Raw genomic sequence first — 21,755 nt, forward strand, 5'->3', positions numbered from 1 at the left:
AATAAAAGCGAACAGCGTAGTAATCATTGCAATATAAAGTAAACCATAAAAATATTTTAGAGCACTTAATAACATCACAATAGTATTTCTTAAAATTTCAGTTCTCAGAAAAGTTGGCGTAGCAAATTGTTACTTCGCAACAAACGGTAAAAATAATGGACTGTTGTGAAGAAATGTGCTATAATAATATTATTTATTGTCATTTGTGACTTTATTAATTTTAATATTGAAATTGCGAGTAATTCAAATGTTGTAAGGAATTAATTTTTATTATCACAAAAATTCTGCAATCCCTTATGAAGAGTTCACTGTGAAAGTAGCAGCGCTGAAAGCTTTTTTTTTATTTGTACGGATAAGAGCGCCAGCGTCATGAGTTTTCCCTTACAAAAATTAAAAAAGTTGCTCTTATCAACGTTGCTACTTACACAGTGAACTCTATACAGGGGACTGCTGCCTGTTTTCACCAACGGTCTCCTAACGCTAGGACGTGTTCCCTAGCGATCTTTGCGGGTCAAATATCTCTTAAAACAAACACACTTAAAAAAAAGTAATGTTTTGCAAAAGTTCTTACGCCCTAAGGACGAACGTGACACACAAAAAATCGTGAAATCTTGAAGGATATGTACCCTTAATGGCCGCTAGGGGACCACTTAGCGTTAGGAGGCGGTTGGTGAAAACAGGCATCATACGCCCTAAAGTATTATCAATTAGTTTTGTACGCTATTATAATAATAATAGCTCCCACACCGGTTTCGGTGACGGTGGCCGGTTTCATTGAAACCAGGCCAGCTACGCAGGAGTAATTTTATAGTGCCCAAGTGTGTGCGCAGTACACAAGAGCACTCTCTATTCCTTTACTCTCATAACCCAGTGGGACGGAAGACCGACACGACCGGCGAGAGATCAGGCGCAGGACCGACTTTTTACATGCCCATCCGACGCATGTACGCTATTATGTACAAAATATCCCTATTTTGCATGTATATTGTCGGCAGTCGTAACTTAGTTTGATGTTACTGTGAGCGATAAAATCGAAACTAAATACAATGTCAAATTGTCTTACGTAACATTTGAATGCAATGCAAATTCGGTGTCTACGTGATAGTTTTGCCAAGTTGAACATTTAAACTATATTGTTTATATACTTTCACAATTTCACTCAAAGATATTTTTTGAAATGGAAAGTGAATTTGATTTTGAATTTTGAATGTATGCAATGATTTTAAGAGGATACACCAGGGACGAGAGAAATTGAAAATAGGTATTTGAAAATGTATTGCTGTCTCACCAATCTCAAGGCTCCCACCGCAGAGCGCGATAGAGACAACACGACAAAAGTTCTAATAAAAGAACAGAAAATCTTCGATTCGTTGTCCGCTTATTCCTTCTCCAAAACTTAACCGATTTAAGTACTTTTTTCATTAAAAAATAAAGTAAGGCTTGAGCTGTGTTCCTATGTTTTATCTTTTTTGTATATTTTAGCCAGTTTTGTTTTCTGGGTGTTTGAACACAGAGGAAAATCTGGCCATTTTTTTGGGTTTTTGGACGTTCTTATCGTTTTTAATAATAAAATTATGAAAAAAAGAAAACATAGGGACATGCTAATAGTGGCCATAGATATTCAGGAAAAAAATCATAACTCTAGCGGCATTATCCAGGGAGGAAACAGGGGACAACGTTTGTATGGAAAATCGGTGGTGTAGACTCCTCTTAATACGAGTTAGCACCTTATTCCATACAACATAGAATGAACGAAATGCATGTTTTATTTGGTTTGGCCGCCTATGCTAAATTAATATTATAAATTAAATTATTATAGATTTTCCCCCTTACTAATAAACGTTGTATAAGCTTTGAATAGTTATACAGTGTTTTGTTCCTGTCACACCAGTGACATTTTTAATTGGATTGAAAAAGACAAAACACTGTATAACTATTCAAAGCTTATACAGCGTTTATTAGTAAGGGGGGTAATCTCCAATCCGTGTTTTGTATGCACAATGCACATGTGAAAATTGTGTGGAAACTCTACAATTTAAGTGACTTCAAAAAAAGGAGGTTATCGATTCTAACCGGTTTAGAACTGCCCAGTTTTCGTATACTATATTAGTCTACGTATATCAGCGTCTGAAAAAATGTACCCATAAGTGTATGTATGTATGTTTTTATGTTTGTGTTCGCATGTCTCCGGAACTACGAGTTTATAGTGACAAACGTGTCGTTTTCCGATCCAACACACTACAATTTACACCAAAAAACATCCCTATGAAAAGAAAAAACTCAATTTTATCTTTTTTGCATTATATACTGTAAAGTCTTGTAGACTACAGTATAATATAATGTTCCCTATAGAAGTAGATTTTTTTTTATGAAATAAGGGGGCAAACGAGCAAACGAGTCACCTGATGGAAAGCAACTTCCGTCGCCCATGGATACTAGTAGCATCAGAAGAGCCGCAGGTGCGTTGCCGGCCTTTTAAGAGGGAACAGGGTAATAGGGGAGGGTAAGGATGGGATGGGAAGGGAATAGGGGAGCGTAGGGAAGGGAACAGGGTAAGGGATTGGGCCTCCGGTAAGCTCACTCACTCGGCGAAACACAGCGCAAGCGCTGTTTCACGCCGGTTTTCTGTGAGAACGTGGTATTTCTCCGGTCGAGCCGGCCCATTCGTGCCGAAGCATGGCTCTCCCACGTATAAAAGATAGAATATAAAAGATAGATATAGAGGTAAACTATTGAATAACAAAAAAAAATGTTCTTTGGTAACACCTTTTGAATTTTGAACATAACTGTACTTGTTAAGATTGCATTAACACTGTGCGCTGAGACTGACGTAATGGCGGTGGTTTTATGTCGAATTTGCCAAGGTCAAGCGCGCTCACTGTGACGACTGTCCAGGGGTCTGATTCTGAACACTCGAACGTGACTTTAGTCCCAAGCTATCCTGCTCACGCACACATGCTGTTTCATGCGGCTTTTCCTACCACAGTCCACAGATCTCAGAGCGCGATTCGAATTTTGATTTGGCTTCGATTGTAAATTGTAATCCGTTCTTCTAAATATAATTATTTTGATTCATCAAATATGATATAATGCATATTAATAAAGATTCATCAAACAGATCCATCTAATAATTATGATATTTTGCTTAAGAGGATACACCAGGGGCGAGAGAAATTGAAAATAGGTATTTGAAAATGTATTGCTGTCTCACCAATCTCAAGTCTCCCACCGCAGAGCGCGATAGAGACAACATAAGTTCTAATAAAAGAACAGAAAATCTTCGATTCGTTGTCCGCTGATTCTTTCTCTAAAACTTAACCTATTTAAGCACTTTTTCATTAAGAATTAAAGCAAGGCTTGAGCTGTGTTCCTATGTTTTATTTTTTTTGTATATTTTAGCCAGTTTTGTTTTCTGGGTGTTTGAACACAGAGGAAAATCTGGCCATTTTTTTGGGTTTTTGCACGTTCTTATCTTTTTAATAATAAAATTATGAAAAAAAAGAAAACATAGGGACATGCTAATAGTGGCCATATATATTCAGGAAAAAAATCATAACTCTACCGGCATTATCCAGGGAGGAAACAGGGGACAATGTTTGTATAGAAAAACGGCGGTGTGGACTCCTCTTAAGGCCAGACCCCGAGCAAACGACCTTGACCATACATTTGATGCGTTGCCGAGATCGCACAAAAATCGTATTTTTTTTTACTTATCTTAGTTCAAAATTGATCTAAAAAAATTAAAACGCGAAATATGTAGTTAAAATAGCCGGGCTCATTCTGATTAAACTTTGCCCATTATTGTGGCGAATAGTCGTTTGTATGATAAGTACGGTCTCGGGAGACAGTTATATTTTATTTATGAACAAAATATACGGTTGATATAAAAATATAATTGCAGTGTCGCCATACTTCAGTATGATGTATTTTTTTCATGAACTTGGTAAAGTTAAAAATGGACGCCATCAAGACGCCATATTTAACCATAACCAAAGATTTGACATTTTGCAAGCAAGTAGTTTAAGTTAAAGTTATAGTTAAAGAGTCGACAAGGTTTTAAATGCACCTGGCGAAAAAAGGAACTAACGCTGTCATCATACAAAAACGCCATTTTTGACAGTTCTTCTTTACCATCTGCGCCCCCGCCCACGTTCATTTATAACCTTGTTGGACCAGCTGTCATCTTTAACCTTAACTTTAACCAAAATTAAGGTTAAAGTTAAAATTAGAGTTAAAGTTAAAGCTAAATTTAGCCTTAACTATAACTATAACTTTAACTTTAACCACGCCTCTGGTGCAACCCACCCTTACTAGATGACGCCCGCAACCCCTGCGCCAAAATTCTTTCTCGCGCGGGAACGGTACATTTTCCGGGACAAAAAGTATCATATGTCCTTTCCTAAACTAACCCATCAATCCCCAAGCGACAGCCGGATGCCGCATAGCAATTGAAAATCTCTTGTGTCTGCGATTCCTATGATCGAGGTATTAATAGTCAGTTTAAACTTCAAAATATCTCCATACCAAATTTCAGCAAAATCAGCATAGCGGTTTGGGAGTGAAGAAGTAATAGACAAACAAATAGACAGACAGACATGGCTTCGCATTTAAAATACTATAGTATGGACTAGTATGGTTGATTTGTTTGAGAAAAGGATAGCTTAGCACTCTTGGTTTACTAATTTTTTATAGACAAAATACCATAGTAATTAAATTCAGAAACAATATTTACTTTACTGTACCAATACCCTACGTTTAATAAAGGAGGATAAAAATTAAATTTCAATTCAATTTAAATATTGTGAATAATACAATTAAAGAGTTTAAAATAGGCAAAGCTTAAATATCTAAGCTGTTAAAAAAACCGGTAAAGTAGATAGGCAAGTCATGAATAAATTATTTAAACAAGAAGAAACTTAGCTTCGGCACTTGGCAACATACCCCCGAAGAAAAACTCTGCGCTAAAACGTTTTCGAGAAATTTCCAAAGGAATTCGTATGGCGCATGATTAAATTTTCGCGACTCTTTTCATGGAAACCCCGCAGTTCAAGGCAAAGGTGAACGCCCGCAGCCAATGGCGGGCCTGATATATGTCGTGATATTAAAAATGAACCAATCGCGTTGCAGCGGTAACCATGCTACAAAATTTTTGGGACTATTGTTTTAACGGGGTAAAGAAAATTCAAAATGTTAAGAAATAGCGAAAATATGATTTATCCTGGAGTCAAGCCTTAAGGTCAATTTATAATAGCGCAGAGTCTAAGCTAATTAGCCGAATTTCCAACTCCGCTCTGGAGTTAAGGTTGAATTTTCTGTGTTCAGTTTTTGGAAATTCGCTTCGCTTCGATATCGATAAAAAAATATCTGTAGCTATGACTAAATTGGTAAAATGGTAAAAAGGTTTGCTCTGTAAATATTAATCACACTTGAATGTCTTTATTATATAATATTTTTGTGGTGTAAAAACATCAGCAATTAAATTTAATTTACTAAATTCCTTTGAAAATGTATCCATCTTTCTAAAGTTTAAACGTAGAATTCAAAGTGATTACAAGGTAAAAGTTGCACTATAACAGAAGAAAATACAGCGCAAATTTCGTCCTGTAATTTAAGAGTCCTTTTAAGAAAAAATATTGTCTTGGTCGTTGAACTACCAATATTAAAATGTTAATCTTCAGACTAGCTTAGATAAAGATGCTAATTGAGAGCTGACTCTTGTTAAAATAAGTGCTACGAATATAAAAATAATTAAATACAGTTTTTTTATTTTTTATTATGTAATTTGGGGCTGTCTATGGGCTATTCGCCCATATCCTTTTTAGGGTTCCGTACCCAAAGAGTAAAAACGGGACCCTATTACTGAGACTTAGGTGTCTGTCCGTCTGTACGTCTGTCCGTCTGTCTCCAGGCTGTAACTCGAGAACCCTAAAAATTGACTGTGTAGTAAAACCTATTAATACACCTACCGAATTACAGTACCGATTCCGTACTTTACACGCAAGGTAACGTGTTATCTTTTTATTTTATTGTTAAAAGAATTTTGTCCGGATTTCCCCTGTTCGCATCGTCACCCTATACCCGCTCGCACGTTCTATGGCGGGGCTCGAGGCCTTTGAGACGTGCTCAAATCTACCAAATTGTACTCAGCTCAGACGCCATAATATTTTGTATCATATTATGTAGACATTGAGTAAGTAGGCTTACGAGGCCTAGCTGAATAACAATGTTATTTGAATAGGTTGCATCACTTCAATGTTTTCACGCTAGAGGCAGCACCAGCTATTTTACAGCATAAAGGTAATATACCTAGCGGAATAGAGCAACAATCTCGAGCTGTCAAACGAAACTGAAATTGGTTTTCATCTGTGAGAAAAATATGTGTACGTATACACTTACACAAGCATGATTGAACATGAATTATATAAGATTAAATTGTCAACGTACGGCACGTGCCGACTGGACGTCAAAAAAAGAGTGCTGTTGTCATGTATCACGCGTCTCTTTTTACCACGCAGTGTTACTGATAGTGACGTCTCTCTTGCTCAGGCCTTTGTTTCTCTATTCCACTAGGTATATTAACTTTATTTTACAGGAAACGAAAAGATTTGTTCGACGTTTGACAATATTGCAAGTTGTAACATGTCGGATTTTGGTCGGATTATTTACTCAATGTGCTATTTACACCCCGACCTTTTCGTAATATTCCCTACGGTATGGTAAATGACTAGTAGATTGGACAGTACTAGTCATTGGAAAAAGCGCAAAAACACCATATTTATTAATGTTGCTTTAAAAACTGACTGTTTTTCTTTAAAAACAGGCGTCTTTTTACTTTAAAAACAGGAAATTTAAAGCAACAATAATAAATATTGTGTTTTTGTGCTTTTTCCAATGACTGGTACTGTCCAATCTACTAGTCATTTACCTTAGCGTAATTTTTGTTCTTTCTTATGATTTTCTAATTTCTATATTATTTGAGCTTGTGATAGCTTCGCCTGCTTCGTTTCTTATGTTTTTTGACTGTAGTTTATCAATTCACTAGCGATTTTGATTGGCTCACATCAAAATATTAACCAATCAAAAACGCAGTTGAGACTAACTGCTGCCAAAATATTATAATGAAATCAAAAATATTTTTTCAGAGTGATTTAAAAAAAAAAACTAAACCACGAAACTGTGGTGCCTACCACCGCGACCGGTTCGGGAACTAACCCGGCATAAGAAAAACGCATGGGGCCCATCTTTTACCAAAAAGAGGTAAAAAAAGAACTCCGAAACCAGTAATTACTTATAACGATAATGGTATAATAAGGGCCTGTTTCACCAATTCCTGATAAGTGACGAATAGGCTATCCACCAATTAACTGGACAGATCAAGTATGGAGAATCTGTCAAAAAAGTTGTGAATACACTTTATCAGAAAGTAGTGAAAAAGAATTGACATAAGCGTTCGTTAATATGACGTTGACGTTCGACTCGTCTTATGTCAATTCCATACATTTTGATCGGTGATTCTATAACGAAGCGAACGACGAAAGAAAAAGTTTCGGCTAAATGGCCCGGTGTTTTTATCTTGACTCTGAAGCTACTTAGCCGATCTAGCAAATAGACAGAATCGATGATATAAATTCTAGACGGGAAGCCGTACTAGTGACTAAATTAGGTCTTTCGGCAGGTATGAGCTATTGATCCCCTAGAGTTTAGGTGAAATTATCAAATTGGATTATTATAATAAGATAACGTATCGCGTTAATTGTGAAAAATTTAAGCGTTCTTTTGAAAAATTATAATCTTTATGAAATGTTTTTTTTTCTTAAATAAGGGGGCAAACCAGCAAACGGGTCACTTGATGGAAAGCAATTTCCGTCGCCCATGGACACTCGCAACATCAGAAGAGCTGCAGGTGCCTTGCCGGCCTTTTAAGAGGGAATAGGGGAGGGTAAGGAAGGGAATAGGGGAGGGTAAGGAAGGGAATAGGGGAGGGTAAGGAAAGGAATAGGCAAGTTTTGGTTTACGGTTCACGAATGGCTTTGGTAATACGTTTCTTGGCGAAGGTTCGTAAGTCTACATAAAATTGAACTAAGTCTTTGAGTATGGTGGAAATACGCATAGGAAAATTTTCTTCATGCAGGCTGGGCCGAAGTTCAGTGTGGTTATATATGCAGAGTGCAGACACAACTATTGCGGCGACATAAGAAACTACGAAAGTGCGATTCAGGATTGTACACTATCCGCTATATCGTATTGCCCTAAAAATATTTAAAACTAGCTGTTGGCCGTGACTTCGTCCGCGTAAGCAAAATGTGATAACGAAGATAATAAAAAAGAGAGAATTTTTCCGAACAAAATATATAAAAAAATAAAATATATCCTCCTCCTTTATTGAAAGTCAATTAAAAAGTCGCCTAAGTTACTTCTTATTACATCAGCTATCTGCCAAAAAAAGTCTCGTCAAAATCGCTCCAGCCGTTTCGAAGATTAGCCGGAACAAACAGACAGACATACAGACAGACAAAAATTGTAAAAAAATGCTATTTTGGTATATGTATCGTAAGTACGTTCATATGCATGTAGTAAGAAACGGTTCTTTCAATATTACAAACAGACACTTCAATTTTATTTATATGTATAGATGTATAGATATATTACATAATACAGCAAACATTCATTGAAGTCACTGCGCTGAGTTATTAAAACCTTAAAAAAACAAAGAAAATACAATATCTTTCACACATTTTAGCGCAAATGTGTTATCTCAATCCCATATTCAGCGTTGCCAGCATTAAAAATGTAAGCGAGGTGTCGGCCTCGGCTGGCAATCCGGTAAACCTCGCGCCTCAGGGATTGTGCTATTGTTGTTTTTAATAATGGCAACACTGCGGAGTCACTTCTCATTATTATAAAAGCTAAAGTTTCAAATAGGGAATAGAATAAAATGTTATCATTCGCTATATTTACTATATTTTAGTAATGGGTTTATAACAAATATTTTACAATGCACCTGTGATTTCCCTTGTATGAACAACTTTATGTCGTAGTCGATATATATAAGTACTATTTTGCTATCCGCCTGCTTTCTTCCATAAGCAAGCTCATTAAAAGTTTTACTAGGCTCTAAGTAATCACTGACTAGACGTTTTATAGCACATAATGACCTAATTGACTTAGACTTTAAGACTAAGCCTCACTAATAACATTTTACGCCACGTATTCAAGGTCATGTGATTTTCTCAATATGCCAGACAGATACAAGCAAGCCTTGTTGACAAGCGACCTGTCTTAAAATAAGAAGAAGAAGAAGAAGACTGTAAGATATATTTATCTCCTCTGTTGCGCCAAAATTAGTTTAAATCACGCGGGATCAAATGTACGGTACATTTCTCCGGGACAAAAAGTATCCTATGTCCTTTGCCATTACTCAAAGTATCTCCATACCAAATTTCAGCAAAACCGGTTCAGTGGTTTGAGCGTGAAGAGGTAACAGACAGACAGACAGACAGATAGATAGATAGACAGACACACTTTCGCATTTATAATATTACTATGGAATATGGATATGGATTAAGTACGGAAGTATGGATTAAATAAAATAATTTTATTCAAAATAAAATGAAATTATAGTAAGTTCTGTCACTTATTCATGAAACACAACCCGCTATTATAACCGTAAACCGGGTAAGAAAAAACCAGCCAAGAAAATGCATCATGCATAGATAGAAAATTCAATATCCATAAAAACATTTCTTTTCATATCTAGTGCTGGATTTAAAAATGATTTTCACAGAGAGCGTCAACGGTTTAATTTAGAGAGACTTACGGCGCCATGTTTGCCCGGGGCTGTTGGAAAATGAGAGATATTCCAAATTCTAACGGAAAATATTATTGGAATGTTCTAGATGAACATCATCAACAATTTTATTTCGAGTCTATTTAAGCAGAGTGTGACAAAATAAAAAAGGGCTTTTTATACTGTTAGGCCTACAGTATGTGATAATACTTTAGCCCTAACCCTTTCAGCGCTACTATTTTCACAGTGAACTCTCACACATACTCACTGTAAAAGTAGCAGCGCTGAAAAAGTTAGTTACTTTTGTTTTTTATGTTTCCAATTTGCCAATAAAATAATTTTAAAAAATCCTTACTGTGCTTAATTTTCCAATAAAATAATTAAAAAAAAATCCTTACTGTGCTGCTACTTTTACAGTGAACTCTATGTAGTGATACATAGTATATACACACATAAAAATATAACTTTGTATTCTTTCATCCTTTATCATAAAGATACAGAAATTCTATAGCTGTTATTTACAGGCAAAATTCAGATTCTCTATGCAGAATATAATAATAAACATTCTTGGGTTATATATGATTTCCGATCACGTAACTAACGGTCAGTTAAGCTTATAATAGTTTAAAGTTTATGAAAGCTTTTAGTCGATCACTAAAACGGTTAACTTATTGAATATCTACATCAGAACTTTCACTGTCGATTGAATAGCTATGTATTATGCTGATATAAGCAAGATAAAAGTATTCACAAACATCCTATAGTAATAAATTATTTCTGTTAGTTACCTCTTCGTGAACAAGCGAATAAACCTTTATAGCAGTGTTATTAGTGTATCCAATTATATAATAATAAAAAACTCAAAGAGTGTATCCGAATCTTTTTATAAGTTTATAAAGTCTTATACACTTAAGTCTTGTGTCTTCGTAAACACATCTAGTCAGATGTGTTTACGAAAACACATCTATATCTAAGGATTAAATTGCATATTCAAAAACAATAGTAACATCCTTTAAAATATAAAATTAACAATGATATAAAGTACAGTTAAATATGATAATAATGTAACAATTAAAATTCAAAAATGTTTAATAAATATGATATCCTAAATATTGCCAATAAAAACAAGTTACACTTTGAGAATGCTGGCAGAAGTGAAAAACGAAACAGAAGCAGCCGGCAGGCATTATTAAAGGTTAAAGAAAGAGAGATATTCAGCCGCGCCGGTGGTATACTCTTTTCTGCTTACGAATGGGGATTGTCCATTTTTTTTTTAATTTTGCTCATTACAAAAATATTTCGAGGAATAAGGTCAGTGATCGTTTTTTTGTATATAAACGAAAAAAAATACCCACTAGTTACTTATATTTTTGAACAAATATGTTTAACCTCAGTTTGACCTTCAATGGCGTTAAATTAGAAATAAATTCAACAAACATTACGTTTAGAACTTTTGGTAAGCTTCTCGTATCAGCTTTCACATAATGAGAACTTGCATTTGACGAACCAGCCATTATAAATAAGATTGGAAGGAAATTTAAAACATACTGCAGAGGTCAACTGGCCGCCGATGATGACGTCAGAGCGAAACTTTAAAAATTTATTGAGAAAAAACTAGCCAATGAATTTCAAAATTATTTAATTTATATTCTTAAAATACCCTATTTTAACAAAAAATAAAATAAAAAGTACATGTGTTTTTTTTTGGACAATGCCCAATGTCACGCTATTTACATATATTTTACCCATTCCAAACAAAAGAAAACCTAAAGATGGTTTCTCTTAAAAATATGAAATACTCAAAAGAGTAGCCACATTGATAATACAAAAAAATAGTATTTCCGGACCAATATGACCTGCAAGCTTTCAAAAAGAGAGTAGTATTCCCTCTTAAAAGGCCGGCAACGCACCTGCAGCTGTCCATAGGCGATGGTAGTTGCTTTCCATCAGGTGACCCGTTAGCTCATTTGCTCCCTTATTATGATATGATGATAGTTATATAATAGTCTTGATAATTGCGGGCACAGCTCGATATTGTGTGTCATTAAGGGCAGTCGTTAAGGGTTAACCCAACATTGTAATTCCAGTCCTCCACAACAAACAAAATAGAATCAGTCCCTTGTGGTTTTCGATTTAATTAAATTTAACGGTCGACTAGAACCGTTTTTTTCGATAGTTTTTTCGACCTTTGAATGCAAGATGTATTATTATTACCAAAGTGTATCAGTGTAGTGGATCATTATATAATGCTTAAGGGTTAGGCGTAATTAACTAACCCTAAAGTGTCAATTTTATAATTCATTTTTATACTTGAAAATAAGCCCCGAATTGTTTTATTTTCTAAAATTAGATACTACATTATATTTCTGAGAATTCGATCTGAGCAAAAACACGATATCTTAAAATTTTCTCGATAGAAAAATCACAAAGGTGCATCTAATTTTCACGAATTTTTCATTTATTGCAGTATAACCGTGCATTGAACTAAGTTAATATTTTAACACATTGTATAAAATTCTATCTTTGAGAGATTGACCTAGAGGATTTTTAAAATGTTGTATATTTATCGAGTTATCTCGATAAATATGCAACATTTTAAAAATCCGGCGGATTTTAAAAATAGTGGATTTTTAAAATGTTGTATATTTATCGAGTTATCTCGATAAATATGCAACACTTTAAAAATCTGCTAGGTTGATCTCGAAACTAATTTGGCGATGAATCCGCGTCGTCCTTTTTCATCTGGCATATAAAAGACGGGCGTGAGTGTGAAGAGAGAAGGACGATGTTTGATTTTTTGGGTTAGTCGCCCTCTTAACAGAACAAAGTTATTAATACACCTTTTGTTTTGTTATACTTTGGATTAAGGTATGGTTCTAGTGCTGTTAGTGTGTTAACCCTATTTTTTGAACCTTGGGTTTCTTAACAAACATCTTTCAACTACTATGCAGGCGCGGTCGCAGCTTACAGGCACAAGATTTTTGGGATGGTTCAGGAATAGCAAATAGGCACAATACCTATGTCAGACTATAAGACATAAGACAAGCGTATTATTTTCGGGGATGTCATGACCTACAGGGAGTCATCCTTCTGTAATGCTAAGTACTCACATACGGGTTTGCTCGATAGTTTTACTGCAAATCGATTAATAATTACTGTGTGGACAGCAAAACTGACAGCTTGAAGGCTCGCATTGAGCCAGCTTGATGGAATTAAATGTATCGATTTAGTGTAAAACTATCGAGCAATGCTGAACGTGTGGACGAAAATCCGAGCCGCGGGTTTTATTGACGTTATTGCTCAATCGAGCAAAACCGTATATGAGTACTTAGCATAAGGGGCGTAGCGTAGTAAATACCTAAATTTTCGAAACGGTGTCATGTCCCCTGTAAACTTTCTGTAAGGGAACGCACAGATTGCTATCCTATGGTAAGACTATTCTACTAACCTTATCCACGGGCATGGAAGGGCACGCTCGGCACAGGTTCCAGAAGGAGCCGATCATCTGGGCTGAGCCTCCTGGCGGTGTCCCGGTGTACCCGCGGCCGGCGCGGTGTCCTAGTGTGCCCGCGACCGGCGGTGTCCCGGTGTCCCCGCGGCCGGCGCGGTGTCCTGTTGTCCCCGCGGCCGGCGCGGAGTACTGCTGCCGCGCCCGCGGTTACTGCTGCAGGGGCATGTGATGCTGCTGGAAAGAGAAGAGGGATATGTGAGAGACGATGATTTCATATAAGTACAAATGATACGTGGAAGAGCCATGCTTCGGCACGAATTGGCCGGCTAGACCGGAGAAATACTACGTTCTCACAGAAAACCAGCGTGAAACAGCGCTTGCGCTGTGTATCGCCGAGTGAGTGAGTTTACCGGAGGCCCAATCCCCTACCCTATTCCCTTTCCTACCCTGCCCTATTCCCTTCCCTTCCCATCCCCATTCCCCTATTACCTTCCATCTTAAAAGGCCGGCAACGCACCTGCAGCTCTCCTGATGCTGCGAGTGTCCATGGGCGACGGAAGTTGCTTTCCATCAGGTGACCCGTTTGCTCGTTTGCCCCCTTATTTCATTTAAAAAAATGAGTTTTGCAGACAAGGCATCGAGTAGTCTTTGAATTGCGAGAAAGGAGAAAAAGTAGTATTGGTTTAACATAATATAAACTGTGTAAGGTTTACGCGCGATAAACTAAGTTTCTGCGATTTAACTTGTGGTATGTAGTTAGTTACATACTCAGTCTTGTTTGAAAAACTACAACTGATGTAGCAAACTGAGGAAGATTAACACAAGGAGAATTCGATTACGTACGTCATATTATATCGGGGACAATTTATAGTTTCAGTATTAACATTTACCTGGAGATGGGCAAAAATATCCATAAATGCTCAGCATGCCTAGGCATTTACCCATCTAAGTAGCGACTGTATAGCTAGTATACGCCCGCGACGCCGCTATACGTGTCCAGGCTGCACTGGTTCACGACGGTCGAGTAAGTCGTGGACTACATCAGGAGCAAGACCCACTTCGTCTTGAGGGTCGAGCGCTTGGAGTCCCGCCACAAAGTGAATTTTAGCTCCTTTGTGTTGAGAGTCCCGACGCACCATCTACCGAGCTTCGAGAAGGAGGAGTTCTGGCCGATTGGAGTCGTCTACAGGAGGTTCCGAGGACGACTTCCGAACACGTCGCGCTCCACGTCGCAGACAATACGTGTTTAGTATTTTAGTGTTAGTGTTAGTTTTTAGTATAATTGTATGTATGTTAGTCTATAAGGTATTTATAATATGGGCCAAGATGCCTGAAATAAATAAATAAATAAATAGCTAGTGTACCATTAAGATTGCAAAATAACATAACCTTCAACTCATTATCCCGCAAAGCACCGCATATTAAATTCATAAAGCAGCAATTTAATATTTCACATGCTGCATGCACACCACTCATCACGTCCGAGCGCCGCGCTCAAAGAGACGTTTGACTCGAGAGAAGACGGCATTATCGCCTTATAAAATATTATGAAGCAAGTGGTATTTAACTGAAGAAATTAAATTATATTTCAAACTTATATTTGATATTATTTGGAGCTGCTGCTGTGAGCTGGGAGCTGTGTCACAGTTTTTAAATAGAACAGCTCCCAACGCTAAAATCACTCATCTCGTATTGAAATTAAATATGCCTTATTTATAAGCTTTTCAATGTATATGATTTGAAATAAATAAATTATTATTATTATTATTTTAGAGTCCCCTACCATTCGACAATTTTGGAAGAATATATCGAGTCGAGTTGTGTAATCTACACATATAATAATATAATTTTTGCAAAAAAGTTGTTACAATTTTTAGTTGTTTGTATAAAAGTTTTTAGTTTTTAGTTTAGTTGTACAAAAGTTACCAATAAACGCAAAGGGAGGTTAATTAAATTCGGTTGGACTGGCGTAGTTCGATTTGACCAGACTCGGGCACATATTGCTCACCCACAGGAATGCACTGTCAACAAACAGTCTGAGTTCGACCGCATCAATCAGACTCTCCGTATATGTCCTTTAGGAGGCTTTCAGAAACCTCCATTAGAAAACGGTTCATTTGCGATATACGTGGGAGAACCATGCTTCGGCACGAATGGGCCGGCTCGACCGGAGAAATACCACGTTCTCACAGAAAACCGGCGTAAAACAGCGCTTGCGCTGTGTTTCGCCGAGTGAGTGAGTTTACCGAAGGCCCAATCCCCTACCCTATTCCCTTCCCTACCCTCCCCTATTCCCTACCCTCCCCTATTCCCTACCCTTCCCTATTCCCTACCCTCCCCTATTCCCAACCCTCCCCTATTCCCTTCCCTTCCCATCCCTACCCTCCCCTATTACCCTATTCCCTCTTAAAAGGCCGGCAACGCATCTGCAGCTCTTCTGATCCCTCGAGTGTCCATGGGCGACGGAAGTTGCTTTCCATCAGGTGACCCGTTTGCTCGTTTGCTCCCTTATTTCATAAAAAAAGCTCGAAACGATAGATCGCCAATTGCCAGTATTTCGCGGTACGACTCGTGCATTCGAGCGTAACCGCGTACAGCGGTGCAGCATGTGCTAATCGGCTCAGTTACATTGTGTGAGATAATACGGTTACGGTTGCTTACATCCGGTTAAGTCCCGGTAAGTCCCGGGTGCTCCTGTAACCTGAGTGTTCACCAATATGACGAGGATATGCGATGCGATGCATTTTAAACGCATTGCATGAACATACTTGTCGCTCGCGGTGGCCTGGCTTTTCCAAAATGAAATGGCCGCGCTAATCAAATTTGAACACGGCAATTTAAAATCGCTTCTCCTTGTGACGTTGCAATGTGAATTGACTGATTAGCTATGTCCACACTGTGCACTTTTATCTTCAATTTTCATCATCAACTTTCATATTGGCGCATTCAATAATTGAATGCGTCAAGAAACGCAACGCCAATATTGTCATTTTTGAAAATTCGGATACGGTCAGAGGACATGCGTCGCGACTCGTGGGCATGCCTCACGTTCGCTGTAATTGACTGCGCTATGACGCATGCCCTTGACGAACAGAAAAAGGCACAGTGTGGACAAAGCTAATACTCACTAGGTTGTGATTTGTGCGACATTGGTGTCAGTAATACTAGCCCAACTAAAAGCAATTTTAGCAGTATTGTCTACTAGTTTTCATAGCTTATATTTGAAAGAAACAGCTACTAGTACAGTAACAGCTTTTTGAGAATTAAAATTGTCCTTTATTCTGTGTTGTATATAGTACATAGCCGGAACCGTTCGCTAGATTGTGCAATAAACGAAAATAACAAGTCAAAGAGCAATTTCGATTGTCGGTTACAAATCCGAGCGATGTTTCGATAGAAATCGAAGTTTTCCTGTACCAGCACTGCAGTATATGGACAAACTTATGAATTAAACTTTCAAGTCCAGCAGTAAAGGTTTAAAATCTTTTAAAATAAGATTTTAAAGCTTTTAGGTATATGAGACTTTTTATATCGCCCGCTACTATCAAAATCATGTAAGTATGGTGATTATTCTATTCTAATAAATATGCTATGGAGAGAAAGCTGCTAGGTATATAAAAATTATATTAATAATATGCAGCTGATGTGTGTGCTGCAAAAAGTCTTTATTCTACGTAATGAAAATAATCTAAGTGCTACACAACAAAAATCATCCATGTGCTACGCACCTAAAATCATTAACATGTTACGGTATGTAAAATCATCTGTGTGCTACGCCAAAACAATCAACTGTGTGCTACGACAACATAATCATCTGTGTGCTACGCCAAACCAATCATCTGTGTGCTACGCCAAAACAATCATCTGTGTGCTACACCATCATCTGTGTGCTACACCAAGACAATCATCAGCGTGCTACGCCAAAACAATCATCTGTGTCCTACGTCAAGACAATTATCTGTGTGCTACGCCAAAACAATCATATCTGTGTCCTACGCCAAGACAATCATCTGTGTGCTACGCCAAGACAATCATCTGTGTGCTACGCCAAGACAATCATCTGTGTGCTACGCCAAGACAATCATCTGTGTGCTACACCAAGACAATCATCTGTGTGCTACGCCAAGACCATCATCTGTGTGCTACGCCAAGACAATCATCTGTGTGCTACGCCAACACAATCATCTGTGTGCTACGCCAAGACCATCATCTGTGTCCTACGCCAAGACAATCATCTGTGTGCTACGCCAAGACCATCATCTGTGTGCTACGCAATAAAAGTCGTCTACGGACCACGAACTTCGCATAGAAAATCTTCAGTATATTACCTAAATAAATTGTGCGACTACGCAAAGAAAACATTATAGTATGGTAATAAAATGTACATAGGAAATGTGTTTTCTTCATTTTACATACACAAACATAACATTGATTGAACGATAACGAAATTGAAGTGGTTGTAATGGCGAAATAATAGCTTTTTACTAAGTGTTTTCTATCTGGCATAATGTCCAGACCTATATTTTATATATTTATGATAGGCAAATAAAAATAGGCATAAGCAAATAAATACAAAGGCAAAAAAATGTTCATATCGTTATATTTTTCGTTATTCAAAAATACAGTTATAGAGAATACTCGGTTAAGTTCGAGTATAATAAAATTATCTTTAATACGAGTAGTATCTTTTATATGTAGGGTATAGACTACATAACGTATAGGAGCTGCAGCAGCATTTCTACGTTCATTTTAAGTTAAATAGATTTTAGATTTTGAAGTCAAATGGAATCAATTTTTTCTTTGTAGTTTATGTTTCATCCACTGTAGTGCATGAATTACAGATCGAATTTTAACGAATAATTAATCAACCGATTTCTATTATTGGCAAAAGTAATAAAGGCTTTTCATAAAGTTTAAATTTTATCAAAAGAATGATAGGCAAATAGCAACCATTCTTACTTCTATCCGGTCATGTCAAGTCGATGTTAATACTTAATCAGTCTTCAGGGATAATGAACATAGCCCAACCGAATTACGCATGTCCATGAAATTCTGAGTTCCGCTCGCGCCAGTCTTGATCACATGCAACCCTGGGTTAAATATTATGTTTGTTTTGCTTCGTATTTATAAAAAAAAATACATGATATCTTACCCGGAATTAGCTTTGATCTAGACCTAGTCTAGTGGCAAGTAGGCCTGATAGTATAATATACTAGATCTACAACGTATTTTTCCATTTCTTTGAGCTACGTGACTACGTTTTACCACGTAACGTCTGCAGGGGCGCGACTTGGCCGCGCTCCCAAACATGGCTGCCAGGAAATAAGTACCGAGTAAGCAACTTTAAATATAATGTGCACGAGTGACATTAGCTGCTGACTAACGGCCGTTCCCAATATTTGATCTATCTCTGGTTTTGCCTTACTAGAGATCGGAATAACTCACATTAGACATTAGAGACGTATATTTTATGTCAATTATGAGCTATTCCTATCTCTGGTAGGGCAAAACCAGAGATAGATCAAATATTGGGAACAGCCGTAAGTATAATGCTAATATTATAATTTGAAATAGAGTAAGAGCCAGCGACAGACTTTCGTCATTTTATAAAAGCTGAAAATTTACATATTTCTTCTTTTTTTTTAATATGAAATAAGGGGGCAAACGAGCAAACGGTCACCTGATGGAAATCAACTTCCGTCGCCCATGGACACTCGCAACATCAGAAGAACTGCAGGTGCGTTGCCGGCCTTTTAAGAGGGAAATAGTGAAGGGTAGCGATGGGTAGGGAAGGGAATAGGGGAGAGTAGGGAAGGGAATAGGGTAGGGGATTGGGCCTCCGGTAAACTCACTCACTCGGCGAAACACAGCGCAAGCGCTGTTTCACGTGGTTTTCTGTGAGAACGTGGTATTTCTCCAGTCGAGCCGGCCCATTCGTGCCGAAGCATGGCTCTCCCACGTATATATCTTCTATTTGTGGCTTTCGAAGCTTCTCGAAGGTCAGGTAGCCCTTCGGAACTGGATACCTCCTAAAGTAACCGCGACCGAAACTCCATAGTTGTTGGTCGTTCTTACCTCTGTAGCGGTCACAAACAAACAGATAAACTTTCAGCTTTTATAAAATGTCGAAAGTTTGGCTGACACTGGCTCTTCTAAGAAGACTTCTGTACGTTCCTCTTACTTCCTCCTCTACACTCTTAAACCTGAATTTTGTATGGAGATACTTTTGATCCTTTATTTTCCCTTGGAAAAAAAGGATCAAAAGTACGCTTTACGCATCTCCGGCGGATTCTTCCGACTGTTGAGGTTAGTCTTAGGTCCGACATAATTGTGTCGGACCTAAGACTAACCTCAGGTCTACCCCCTAAAACCCCATGGTGCTCCACCCTCCGCTAAAGCAAAGTTGCGGGTACGATAGAACATAATATTGCAAAGATACTTTAGAACTTAATTCCTAGGGTGGCCACCATCACGAAAAAACACATGGACTAGGGGATTTTATGGTTTCAAATCATCATCAGGCGGTGATGAAAAGTAACAGAAAAGTAATTGTTATAGTTACCAAAAGAATGGAAATTTTATAGTAACTATAGTGGGTATGCAAAGTTTTGGGTAGTAAACCGATATTCAGTAATCGATACAAGCACTCTGATCCATTTAAGAGAGGTATCAGGTTTACTTGACATCTTGACGGTGTGGGGACTGTTTTTGTAAGGCAAGTATTAAGTATATTTAGCGTAAGTATGCTTATTTGGGATGAGGAAAGTATTAGGTAAGTTTGTTTTCATTTATTTATTTAACTCAGGCATCTATATAATATGTTCAGTTTATTATTATGTTAAGGCATATTATATAGTGTAAAATAATATGCAATGGTTTTTTTTGGTTTGTGTCTAATGTCTATACTATAGTTTTTATTTAGACAAAAAATAAGATTATCCGCAAAGAATAGGATTTTAATAAATAGTTGTAAGCATTTCGAAATGCCGTTATTTGCCTGTACGTATTGTTTTTTCATCCATACTTTATATTATAAATGCGAAAGTGTGTCTGTTTGTATGTCTGTCTGTCTGTCTGTCTGTTGCCTCTTCACGCCCAAACCGCTGAACCAATTTTCCTGAAATTTGGCATGGGGATACTTTGAGTCCCGGGAAAGGATATAGGATACTTTTTATACCGGAAAAATGTACGGTTCCCGCGCGATAAACGAGTTTTGGCACAACGGGGTTGCGGACGTCATCTAGTTCATAATAATTCATTAATTGTAGGAATTAATCGTATGAATGAATTATATAATGTTCAATTAGCTGATTAGCAAAACCATCGAATGTTACTTACATGTAAAGTATAACTTGTATACAGCTTCCACTCACAAACAACAAAGACACAACTGAACAAAGCAGCCACATAGAAGACTGCGTGAAATATAATATAGACTATTATAATGTAGTGGGGGTGTTAGTTATAATACTCCCATCTACATTCTTGGGGCTGAGTAATGAACATTAATTCAGGACATGGGGACGATGACGTCACATGGGGTCTGACGTCACCCCACATCTCCGGCTTAGTCTCAAGTGATCCGCTGTACATCGCTGTATCGATTCACGCTTCGGTTAATTCGCGTTAAAAATACCGTCGATGGACGACGCGCTGCCATCATGAACATCCACCACATCGTCCGCAGCAAGCCCGCGAGGGTCAACATCCAGCTGGAGAAACTGGTAAGCACCAACCGAGTGATCGAGAGGAATATTTTTTTTACGCAATATCATGCATGATCAGCTGATATTTCATGTCATGCTGCGCTTTGCACATGTTACTTAATTACTTCCAGTCATTGGAATTCCATCGATCACTCGTTTGACAAATTGCTTTTAGTAATTAAAAAAAACTTACGAAATCCGTATCCCAGCACAATTCGCACACAATTTGAAACGCGTTCGAATTTCGAATTTGATTTTAAAAATGGAACGTACGCGGGGCGCTCACAGCTGTGTTTTTCGCGCTCGGCACCGGCTAGTCGCGACTGCCGCAGGTCCCGAGGAAAATCAATAGCAACCCTCCGCGCCGCATGCGGAACACGCCGCCCGCTTCCGTATTATGTAATGATAGAGAGAGATAACTGTATGTCACCCCGCCCGCTACAACCCTTACGCCAATGGGGAATGGCGGACTGACGTTTTGGCGCGAAAACTGACGTTATCTGTCAAATTAGACGTTTGGCATTCAATAATCACTTTATTGCTGCGAAATCGATAACCTAGCGTGTCACGAATTACATTTCTTACAGTCATTATGTTGGCGGTTAATTAATTTTATTAGTAACTAGATGTGTCCCGCAACTCCGTCGCGTGGAAATTGGTTAATCCCACAGGAACGTCATTACTCATTAGACTCAATAACTATCCTCTTTTGTCAGGGCTCAAAGGATTCACGTACCATCATTGCGTACCAAATACTACTATCCAAATCGATTTAATAAACAGACAGACAGACAGACAGGTAGAACAATCG

General features: G+C 37.8%; 1 protein-coding gene across 5 annotated transcripts in view; it reads right to left on the reverse strand.

Annotated features, from left to right (window-relative positions):
* The window catches only part of LOC121736877 (serine/arginine repetitive matrix protein 1), a 66,035-nt gene extending 44,759 nt beyond the window's left edge, over window positions 1–21,276 (reverse strand). For 3 of the 5 annotated variants that reach the window (XM_042128357.1, XM_042128355.1, XM_042128352.1), the window contains exons 1-2: window positions 21,138–21,276; window positions 13,236–13,472 (exon numbers count right to left, since the gene is read on the reverse strand). In XM_042128357.1, the coding sequence (XP_041984291.1) occupies window positions 13,236–13,292 (57 nt within the window). In that variant the 5' untranslated portion in view covers window positions 13,293–13,472; window positions 21,138–21,276. The remainder of the gene's footprint in view (window positions 1–13,235; window positions 13,473–21,137) is intronic. The other 2 variants (XM_042128353.1, XM_042128356.1) reach the window with 2 other exon arrangements.
* Window positions 21,277–21,755: the final 479 nt, after the last annotated feature.

This window comes from Aricia agestis, chromosome 19, assembly GCF_905147365.1.
Source record: "Aricia agestis chromosome 19, ilAriAges1.1, whole genome shotgun sequence".
Classification (NCBI taxonomy): domain Eukaryota; kingdom Metazoa; phylum Arthropoda; class Insecta; order Lepidoptera; family Lycaenidae; genus Aricia; species Aricia agestis.